General features: G+C 45.0%; 1 protein-coding gene across 1 annotated transcript; it reads right to left on the bottom strand.

Annotated features, from left to right (window-relative positions):
- Positions 1 to 3,647: 3,647 nt before the first annotated feature.
- Positions 3,648 to 8,442, bottom strand: HSBP1 (heat shock factor binding protein 1). Its single transcript, XM_081031720.1, has 4 exons — positions 8,199 to 8,442; positions 7,565 to 7,631; positions 6,697 to 6,817; positions 3,648 to 5,251 (listed from the first exon to the last, which is right to left on the bottom strand). The coding sequence occupies exons 1-3, from the start codon at positions 8,241 to 8,243 to the stop codon at positions 6,699 to 6,701; spliced, it is 231 nt and encodes a 76-aa protein (XP_080887846.1). The 5' UTR covers positions 8,244 to 8,442; the 3' UTR covers positions 3,648 to 5,251; positions 6,697 to 6,698.
- Between the last annotated feature and the right edge of the window lie 3,066 nt (positions 8,443 to 11,508).

Below are 11,508 nucleotides of genomic sequence, written 5' to 3'. Positions count from 1 at the left end.
GGGATTTGACACCCTCCCCAGGTGTTGCTAGTGTGCAGCCAAGGGTGACAGCCAGCTGATTTCTCATTGAACCATCGCCAGTGTTACAATTTATAGTCCGGAAGCCATATCTAAGAGGTCTGTGACAGGCACTGTAGGTTGCCCACCTGATACCCGTCCCTTTCCTTTCTGGTCGAATCCTGGTTTTGTTATTCATCTCCCTCCTGCGTGGGCCCAGGAGCTATTAGAGGAGACCTCATGCCAGGCCCAGGTTGAATTATGAATGTGTTCCACTGGGGATTCTCCACCTGGGCACTGTAGACAGAGCAGGATAACTTTCTGTGGTGGGGCCGTCCTGTGTATTATAGGGTGCTTAGCGGCATCCTTGGTCTCTACCCACCAGATGCCAGCGCCCGTGATCCCCAAGTTGTGACAAATGAAAGATGGTAACCACAGGGCTCAGCCTGCCAAGGATGGTTTGCCAAGGTCAGTGGGGGTAGCAGCACCTTTTGGGAAATATTTTTTTCACTCTTCAAGAGACAAAGGGAAGGAGAAAGGCATTCTCTTTCTATGGAAACCACCGAGATGGTCCAAACCTGGTCCTTGACAGTCTTGTGGAGGTGTGGCATTTACTCTTCCTGGAGCCGCCCTGCCTCCCTGCCTCCGGGTTTCCTCCCGGTTTCCTGCCTTGTCAAACAATACAGCTCCCTTTTGCTTACAGGGCTGTGCTTGCACCACAATCTAACCAACTGAGCTAACCGGCCGTCCCCAGGCTATTCTTAATTATTGGGAAACCGTACTGTCCCTCCTTGGAAGGTAGACATTTTGCTATTGACCAATGTGATTAATTGGCTAAACTGTGTCCACAAAGCAGAAAACTATAAATATAGTGCCAAGGTCATGACTATGAAACAGGATTGCATCTATGTGACATGCATGCAGTTTACATATGTGGAATATAAACATGCTTTTGCTTTGCTCAAGGAGAGAAGTTACATTTCACCAGTGGTGGCCAGGGACACACACGGAGGCAGCTGTTCTGTATTTATTAGCTGTAAGTCTAATCCTAGGCAGGTGTCTGAGGAACCTCCAGGCACCTCTCTCGGTGAGAGCTTCAGCGAGTGAGGGCAAAACATTAGAATTGATTCTTTTACAAGTGTCAACTTGACTCGTAGAAACAAACTCCTTTCCTAATTCCAAAGTGATTTGTCGGGTCGATGAGCGTCATGTTCAATCACAATCCCTCTGGTTTTGATTTGGGGCAGTGATTCATCCCCCCTCCATTTTCATTTATTGAAAGAGTTTTAAAGAGGCTGAAAGCAGACACAACATCATTAGTGGGAAACTAAATAAGATTCCAGGTGATGGTTGCCTGGGTACCTTTTTAATACTTCAGCACTCATCTTTTTTCTTTTTAAAAAAGTGACCTGATACGATGGGAGGCAAATAGGTCACTGGGGGAGCTTTTCCCCCTCTTCCCCCCACCAAGGAGGGTCTTAAGGGATAATTTTTGTGAGAGAAACCATGAGGTGTTACAAAGGAAACAAATGTGAAAACCTGTAGTTAGTACTCCCTGTGGTTCTGTCAAGGCAAACATTTGAGAAACTAGTTTCTATAGTTGTTCTCAAATAACTTACTCAGGAAAAAAAAAAAAGATGCTAGTCCAGGAGTACACATTTTCTAGCAGCCCTGAATAGTGTGAATTATGAATAAAAATTCACACCAAGCATGTTTATTATTTAATTTAGGTCATGTTTAATTGAAAATGCAAAATCATCCTTTTGAAACTGAAATTTCAAGATCCATGGAGGTTGATGATCCCCAGGTAATCCTGATATAAATATTTGAACATCTTAGCTCTCATAAAACGGTGGACGAAACACAGCTGAGAGCAAGCTCCGCAGTTGGACAGCTGTGGGTAGAGATGCCAGGGTCCATGCTTCCAGCTGTGTGACCTTGGTCAACTGACCCCCAACATTGGATTCTTTCTGTTTAAGCCACTGATCAGATATAAACCTAACTCAAGAGCTGTTGGGAGGGTTAAGTCAAATAACAAACAAAACAATGCTTAGCACAGCACAGTGGTTTATAATAAATGTGTTCCATAGGTGCTAGCTATGCCTAATCACTATTGTTAGGTAATTTTCAGTTAGATCTGACAACATATTGCGCAAATGTCTCCATTTTAGTCTAATTAAAACATATAAACTACAGAATACAAAAGGAGTGGAACATAATTATAGGAAACCTTCAATTTACAACAGGATGTTAAAAAAGTTCATTTTATGTTGATTGTTTGGAGGGCTCTGTGTCCCCATGACAACAATGCTGTAAGTGAGGTTAGGATTCCAAGGACTCATAAAGACAAATCAATCTTTAATTACCTGAAATACTGTGTTTGTTCTCATGAGTTCAAACATGATAGTGCTTTGCTAGGAATGGAACAGTAGAGAAACAAAATTGATAAGGAAGATTAAAATCCCGTGTCTTGAAGGAAAGCAGGATTAAGTAGAAGTCAAATGAGGAAGCTGGTGGGCCTCTGGGCCTGGGAGATGAGGGTATTTAATCAAATGTTGTGCTTGGTGCAAGTGCCTCCATTATTACGTGGATTTATTAGCCTTAAGTAGGATCTTCATTGCTTTTTAAATGAACAAAAAATGGTTGGAGAGTAAGAGAGGCAGACATTTTCCTGCATAGAAAGATTGGGCCTGGAATTACCAAGGGGCAGTGCTGATCCACAGGCCAGAGCTGGAAACCTTCATGGGGTGGGTTTCACGGAGCAGAGGCGACACAGGACGAGGGTTATGTAAGCCTGGGGAGAGGGAAGTAGCTGTTTCATGGGGGACCCAGGTTGTGCCAGAAAGGCTGAGACTGGCTAGGAGATAGTGGCAGCGAGCGTGCAGTGCGGGGAAATGTAACCTAGCAGGCATCTGCATTTCTCACTTCATGCAGATTCGGTCTTAAGCAGTCCAGGAAAACCATCCACTTGTACCGTTGTGAAGGCCTCACCCGGGTCACAAAGCTTTTTTTATACAAGGCTAAAGCTTTGCCCGGAGGCTCAGAGAACAGGTCAAGTGAGTACAAGGCAATGCAGGTGTTCCTTTATAAACTGAACCCAAAGTATTGGATTACTTTAACTGCTATCTCCCTTCCTGTACGGTACTTTATACCACATTAGTTGAATGAAATGCTAATTAGGTGCTAAGTATAAAAAAAGATCCTTGCCCAAATAACTTGGAAACTGGCAGGTGAGAAAGTGAAATCACATTTCTCTGGTCTGGGACCTCGGAGCCTTCAATATGCTAATTTGCACGGTGAATTTTCATGAAGTGAATCTAGTACAAGGCAAGTTTTCTCAACTCAAGTGACCCTAAACCCTTCTTTACTGGAGCTTCTCTGGGACAAGTGTCCTGGGGAACAGACTTGGAAAAGGTTTCCATCTGCAATGTATAAAACATCAGCTTTCCTCTGATACCTTTTAGGGCAAACCCTCCAGTCACTGAGGCTTCTAGCAACACAATCTCCACCCATACCTCCCTTTCCCATTTTGCCTGGGGTTATTTGTACTTAATTCTTCCAGAGGTTTTAGCCCGCAATCTAAAATGGTATGTGCATTTTATCTGAAAACATAAAAAAACAAATCATTTTTGACACAAAGGAAACTTCAATAGCAGGATTTCAGGCACCTTTATTTATGGCAGGTATTTTTGGTCAGGGGAGCTAGCCTAGCCTCAGGAATCTTTCCATTACTTAAGGAAACTCCTAAATTCCAACTAATCTTCCCATTGCTGTATGGAGCCGGGTATCATTTCCAGTTGCCATTTACTAGCTTGCACACATCCCTCTCAGAGGTTTCATCTGGTTAGTTGGAGTCCTGCAGGCTCTGGGGCTTTCGGGGCTAAAACTTGCAGTACAACCTACCGGCCCATCAAAGGAATTTCTGCAGCTGGGTAAAAATAGTGGTTAAATCATTTTATCACAGAAGAAATTTACTCCTTTGTGATTCCCATACAATTTATAAATAGGACAAATTAGCTCTTAATATTATGTTTCTGCAATACAATCAAGACTGGTGATATAGGAAACAACAACAAAAAATCATACTGTGTTCACTAAAGGTTTTCCTCTCTCAAGTCCTGTATCATTCTTCAACTTTTTCTGTACAAAATCACTTTGCTGTGACAATCACATGGATCTCACCTTCTTTACAGTCAGTATTCGCCTCTAGGCCTAGCACTTCTGACCTGTATTTTTGAGTGGCAAGACTTATCATCCCTGTCTTCTATAATCAATAATAAAACCATCACTCTGCAAGAATTTAGGAAAAGAAATAGTTTGAGAAACAGTATTTCTTAAAAACTTGAACCTACTACAAGTCATTTATTATTTTCCAATGAAGCAACCGGCGCAGACTCAGCATAGTCTCTTTTTCTTTTCGGTTTATTTGCCCATTCAGTGGCTCAAAGAAAAGATGGGAGTAACTGAGTTTTAAAATCCTGCCAGATTTTTTATGGTAACTATTGTAGATGAACAATGTAAGGTCCTACTGAAGTATTCAAGTCTCATGCAACTCTAACTAACAAATGGTTCATTACATTAGGCAATTCTGGCATTTCCCAAATTGAAAAATTCTCACACGAAAGTGACAGTGTACTCTTCATTACTTTAGCATCTGTCCTCAGGGACTTAGACATAAAAGTACAGTTCAAGTCTGAGTTTTGGCAAGAAATTAGTGCCAGGTATTTCTGGATGACCCATTTTTAAATGTTTTTAGCTATCTGAAAAGTATCCCCAACACACTCTCTGGTGTTAGCTCAATAGTCACTCTGTGTTGAGAATTAAAGAACTCTGAACTCTCTATATGTCTTACTTCACAAAGTCTAATTACAACACAAGTATCCACTACATCTCTAATAGAAAAAATTACACAGCAACTTTTATCAAACAGCAACTACTACAAAAGGAATGACAGAAAAAAATGACTTCACAAAAATACACTAAAATATTTTGACAATTTTATGCAGGAACCGCCAAAGTTTTAGTGTTTAATATTTAATAGCACAACTGACCAGATCCAAGATGTGAAGTTACCATGTTAAAGAAATGGGAGGGGGGGAATCACTCGATAAACTAACTATATAATATGTGATGAGAAGAATGCACACTGTATAATATAAAACCTGTCTACACATAGTAGTTAGTTGCAAAAAGCCATTTGGTCTTCTCTTGGCTTGTAAAAACAATGTTCCAGATTTCAGTGTAAATTAGCAACCTATTGAAAAAAGAAAAACCATCAACATGCTATTTATTACATAAGGAGAAATAAAAATGATACACAGAATTTTCAACTAAAAACCTTCCAGAGTCTTCTACTGAACTAAACTTATTTCTTTGCCAAAATACAATAGATTTAGTTTGAATCTTTATTTAAAGATTCTGAATTTATTTTTTACTCCCACTTCTTTCTTTGTTATGTCCTTGTCATTTGAAAGTCTTCAATCCTCAAGAGGATGTTCTCATTCACTTGACGAGATTTTTGACTGTCCTATGACACCCAGAGAAGATTCTAAGACTAGAAGGACATTTTCCAAATTATCTCTATATGGCGATAAAGATGACAACCCACACAAAACAATTATGTGATTTACTCACACAGAAAATCAACCCAATGTATTGTTAAGATAACAGCAAATGTGGGTTCTTTACCTCCCAAGCCTCTATTTATTTTCTTGTACTTCAAAGCAACCTGTATTTCAGTTACTTATAATTTTGTCCAGCCAGGACACACCCAGAAAATAAAGAAGAAATTTAGTGTATTTTACTGTATATTCTGCTTGGTATTCTAGTTACTTAAAAATTCTCAGTAAACTATTTTTATAGGGAATTAAAATGCTAAAAAAAATGGGAGAAAAGGGAGTTGAAAAACAATTTTTGGGTTGCAGTAAGGTAACTGCCACCCTCAAGAAAAAGATTACAATGAAGAAATCCACTATGGTGTGAATAAGGTAGCCAACTGTGCAGCTAGCTATCTTGCTACCCTGTATCCCCGAAAATAAGACCTAGACAATCAGCTCTAATGTGCCTTTTGGAGCAAAAATTAATATAAGACCCGGCATTATCTTATATTATAGTAAAATAAGACCAGGTCTTATATTAATTTTTGCTGCAAAAGACGCATTAGAGCTGACTGTCCGGCTAGGTCTTATTTTCGGGGAAACATGGTAGATGGGTAGTTTTGATTACTAGTGTCTCCTCTGATATCTGAAACTACATAGAGGAAATTTAAATCAACTCTAGTGTGGAAATTTAAGTCAACTCTAGGGTGAAGCCTTAATGTGGTCATACTCTAGTTCACCTAAGTTATAACCAGTTATTGTCCTGGCATTTATCTAGTATAGGAAGCGTTCCCAAAAGAATCCTTAGAACTTAAAGCATTTAGGAAGATGACCACCTTCATAAATGGGTACTTGAGTTATCTTTATTAAAAAAACAAACACACAAAAAAACCCACAGAAAAATCTGCCAGTGATAAGAATTTTCAGGTCAACAAAACTCATTTCCTTGTTTTTAACTATAATGATATAAACTCAGCGGTTATCTAACGTTAACCAATGGTCTTAAGCAATGGGGATACAGGTCTAATTCATAAAGACAGGCAAAATGACTACATCAAAATTATACCGACATACACCATACTTACACTGTCCCTTCCCTCACCTTCAACTCTTTTGTGTAGCTGGTATCTTGTTTTCACCTTCCAGTTCTTCCACTCCAGCCTGTGTCATGAGGTCTGCAATGTTTTTCTCCAGGTCATCAATGCGACTACTCATGTCATCAAGTGGTGAAGTTAAAGACCACAAACACCATCTCCCATGTCTATCCTTTTCTTCCAGGGCCCTGTAGACTATGGCCTTAAACACAACTGTCTTAATGAAACTGGTTTTCCAATTTCCTTTGGGTATCGTTATAGAGCCGTGTGTTGGATGATGACATTGCGGTCAACGACGGACCAAACAGAGGACAGTGGTATATCCCATGTAGCCTGGGTGTGTAGTAGGCCATGCCATTCAGGTTTGTGTAAATGCACTCTAGGATGCCTCCACTTTTCTCAGAATGTATCCTGTTGCTAAGCAGCCCATGACTGTGATCTGGTGGTTAAAGAGTACAGGAACCTGGGGCAAGGAACAAGTCGCAGCCCTACCAGTGATGGGACCCGGGCAACGGTTTTTACTTTTCTAAGCTTCTAGTTCTTCTCCGGCTAAATAAAGGTAACACTGCCACCTCCTCGTCAGGTGATGGTGAGGATCAGAGGAGAAACACACACAAAACGTTTAGCTCACAGTCCACAGTCACTCATACTGGACATTACTATTCCTAGACTGCAAGTTCCTTGTGGCCAGGGAGCTCGCTCAGCCGCATCCTCGGCCCTTTGCACACAGTACTTCTCAAGAGGGGTCCCCGCAAGCTCAGAAAGCCGGTGAGCGACGAGCTGCCGTGGGCCGGCACGCCACCCATGTATCCCCCCCCCCCCGGAAAACAGTTTCCAAAGACCAGGAAGAGCCTGCCCACAAAATACAAAGGATATTTCTTCCAATGATCTGATCGGACATGGTCTGAAATTTATCTTGCATCTGTTGCAGGAGCGTCTGCACCTAGGAAACAACACAACAAGACACGACACCCCGCGCTGACTCCGAGACACCTTCATGGGGGACGCGGACGGCACCCCGGGTCTCGGGGGGGGCGAGGCGCCCGCGTGCCAGTGGCCACGCCGTGGCCTTCAGCCAGGAACGTCCCTCCCCGGGGGGAGCCCCAGCTTTCCCACCGGTCAAATGGGACTTCCCGTTTGGGCCCCGCGGCCACTCAAAACGCGCTGGGTCCTGGGGTCGTTTCCGACGGTTTGGAGGCGTCGGGGTGCGGGGAGGGGCCGCAGGGCGTGGTGCGGGGCAGGCGGCGGGGTGCGGGGCGGGAGGGGGCCCGGAAGCCATCCCGGGCTGCGGTTCCGGGACAGGTGAATGGGAACGGGGGGGTTTTCGGGCCGGGGCGCGTGCGCGGCCCGGAGAGCCGAGGGACCAGAGGCCTCGGCGGGCGGCGCCTCTAGGAACGCGGCCTCCATAGACCGTGTCCCGCGAAGCCGCGGGGAGGGCGCCGGGGTCCGCGGGCCTTGCCGCCGCCTCCCCGGGATGCCACGGCCCCGGGCCCGCACGGTCGTCCCTTACCACCGAGGTGAGATCCTGCATGGTCTTGGGCTCCGTCTCGGCCATCTCCCCGGTTCCCAGCTTGGCGGTGATGTCTCCGACCGTCACCAACACTTCCGTCCGTCGGCGCAGACGCCCCCAGCGGCTTCTCGCGACGACAGAGGCCCGGCGCGAGCCGCGGAGCGTTGTGGGAGCTGTAGTTGGCGTCCCGCGCCGCCGAGGCCCGCGGGCTCGCGCTTCCGCTCCGAGTCGAGGCCCCGCCCCTCCCCTCCGGGCCCGGCCTGGCTCCGCCCCGCCCAGCACTTCCCCGCCCCTTGCCAGCCTGGGACCCCGCCCGGGTGGAGAAAAGGAAAACGAGCACCGCAGTGCGGCAAACGGGGGAACGGCCGTCCTTGACCTCTTCTCAGGCTGTCGTTAAAGGCCTCTCTGGTTTTCTTTCCCGGTCGGGAGGCACTTGCTGGGAGCCTGCGATATGCCAAGCCCAGACCGGTGTCACTGCCTGCCCTCCAACAAAACCCCACAGTCACCGCGAAGGGAGAAGAGGGTGGGGTCCCTGCAGTGGTTACTGAGGTCCCAGGGCTGAGGGGCGCGCCCACCCTGTGCAAGGCTGCCCCGCTGGCCTGGTTACACCCTCGACCCCAGTGTTTTTACTTCTCTCCCTGAGGGTTGAGTGGTGGCAGGTTGTTTTTAGCTTTTAATTTAATTATGCAATAAGTTCTGGATGGTGCAGAAATCCTAAATGACCTCACAAAGTCCATACACCCTTGTAACCGCCCCCAGGTCGAGAAACATGACCAGCCCTTTGGGAGTCAGCCCCTTTCACCCACACCCACCCACCCACTCATTCACGAGTCAGTGTCTTGACTTTAAACACAGTCGGTATGGCTTGCCTGTTTCAATTTCATATCAGTGGAATCAGACAGTAAGCCCTCCTTTAGTGCCTGGCTTCTTTCATTCAACATGATAGGACATGGTGTGGAGTGGAGAAGGTTTCTGGTTTGGTCAAGGAGGGAGCAGTGTGCTGGGTCAAGAGACAGGATTTGGGTGTTTAAGGTGCAGGTGCTGCTGAGTTGGGACCTCAAGTTCCAGCCTCACAGGTGGTTTTGGGAGTGGGTCGCATTGGCAAGGAGGCAGGAGAGCCCTTGACGGACAGCCTGGCATGTCCCCACAACGTTCACATTCCATATCTCATTTTAGGACCGGATTTGGGGATCACTTCCAGTTTGATTTTAGCTGCAGAGAGGCTGTAAGGGGGTTATAACAGCGTCTGTAACAAACCTGGAGGGTTGAACACGGAGGGCATAAGACTCAACTCTTTTCACCATCCACATCCTGACCCCCTACTTCACGCCTTCCTCACCTGCCACCCCTCTTGGTCCCCCGCCCCTCGCTCAGATCTTCCTTCCGTTTCCACAGGGGCAAATCTCTGTATGACTGATTGTGAACCGGTATTTGGTTAGTGCTTTACCTGATCACTTAAAATAACATCTCTCAGTGTGTGAACGGAGTCCTCAGCTGAACCCTGTGATATAATCATCATCTATTTACGATTTTGAGAAAACAGACACAGAGGGGTTGACATGCTTAAACCAGGCGGTCAACTAAGGAAGTAAGAGACAGGACTTGAGCCCAGGACTCTTTGACTCTACCTTCTCCTTTCTTCTATGCTTCTAGAATTGTGTGAGATGCCCGAGTTTAGAGCAGGGTTGCTCAACAGCGGCACCATTGGTGTTTTGCGCCAGATAATTTGTGGTTGTTGTGGGGGTGGCAGGTGCCCTGTACATGGTAGGATGCTGAGTAGCTTCTCTGACTTCTACCCTCAGCCGTGCCACTAGCATCCCCCCAATCAGCTGTGACAACCAAAAATATCTCTAGACACTGCAAGTGTCTACTGGGGTGGTGGGGGGGACCACCCTCAGTAAAGCATCACTAGCTTTAGAGGGATCCATAGACATTGCCTAGAATTCTGTTCACTTGTTCTTCACATATGAGTTAATTTTCATTAAGGCAATTCCTTGTGAATTTTCCTCTGTATATACTAAGATTGAAGGTTGTGTATTAGTTTCCTAGGGCTGCTGCGTGGCTTAAAACAACAGAAATTTATTGTTTCACAGTTCTGGAGGCCCGAAGTCTGAAATCAAGGCGTCAGCACGGTTGGTTCCTTCTGAGGATTCTGAAGGAGAATCTGTACCGTGCCTTTCTCAGCTTCTGGTGGCTGCTGGCAATTCTTGGCGTTCCTTCGCTTGTAGATGCGTCACTCCCATCTCTGCTTCTGTCTTCACATGGCCTTCTCCCTGTGTGTCTGTCTCTCTTCTTATGGAGTAGGGACTCACCCTACCACAGCGTGACTTCATCCTCACTATTATGTCTGCACAGACCTGTTTCCAAATGAGGTCACATTCTGAGATTCTGGGGGTTAGGACTTCAACATGTTTTTTTTGCGGGGGGGCACCATTCAACCCGTAACAGTTGGTAAAGTCATACCAACTTTACATTGTATTGTACTTGGTATTTTATAAAGTGATGACATGAAGTTCCAGAATCATTTAGCTAGTGAGTAATCAATACTGGGTAGGATTTCAGGACTTCTCAGTTTGGACTCCAACCACGGAGGCTCCCCCATCCGGTCTGGACACCCACACCCTGGATTTCTAGCCACATCTGAGTTATGGCTATGAACAGCATGGAACATAAATTAGCATGAGGATCTGGAGTTTTGTTTTGGTGTGTGTGTGTTTGTGTGTGTGTGTGTGTGTGTGTGTGTGTGTTTCTTGCAAGAGACTTGAAGGCTTTTTATCCTGATTGAAATTTTCTTCACATAAAGGTGACACTTTTTTAGTGGAGACTTTTTTTTTTTGCACTTAAACAGGAAGACAGCATATTTTCTCTGTGTGGAGACCAAGGTCTCTAAAACAGCTGATTTATGCAAAAGCTTCACTAATTTATAGTCACGGCTGATATACTTCCTTTGTAGGGTTGACACACCGAACCTAACTGAATATTGTTCCATTAACAAAACTACTGTATTATGTCTAAAGCACTAGTAATTAACCTTTAAAACTTTGGTTTTGAACAACCCTTATTTTAAACCTTTAAGTGTTATAGCTGTCCTATCATCTCTTAGCATTTTTTTTTTAAGCTTTTTCTACGGTAATTGTGTAACTGAAGTAATTCACTTTTCCTCTTTCAAGATGGTTTGGTTTTACATGAGATTAATATGGTACTTTTATAATTGTTCTTTGGTTCAAACTGGGTTGTTCTCGCCACACTCTTTCTTTCCCAGATCTGCACTAAAGAAGCGGCTGATGTCCATGTGTGGCCACACTGCAAT

The sequence above is a fragment of the Rhinolophus hipposideros genome (genome assembly GCF_964194185.1).
Source record: "Rhinolophus hipposideros genome assembly, chromosome: 21".
NCBI classification, from domain to species: domain Eukaryota; kingdom Metazoa; phylum Chordata; class Mammalia; order Chiroptera; family Rhinolophidae; genus Rhinolophus; species Rhinolophus hipposideros.
This window is presented reverse-complemented; position numbering and strand designations above follow the sequence as displayed.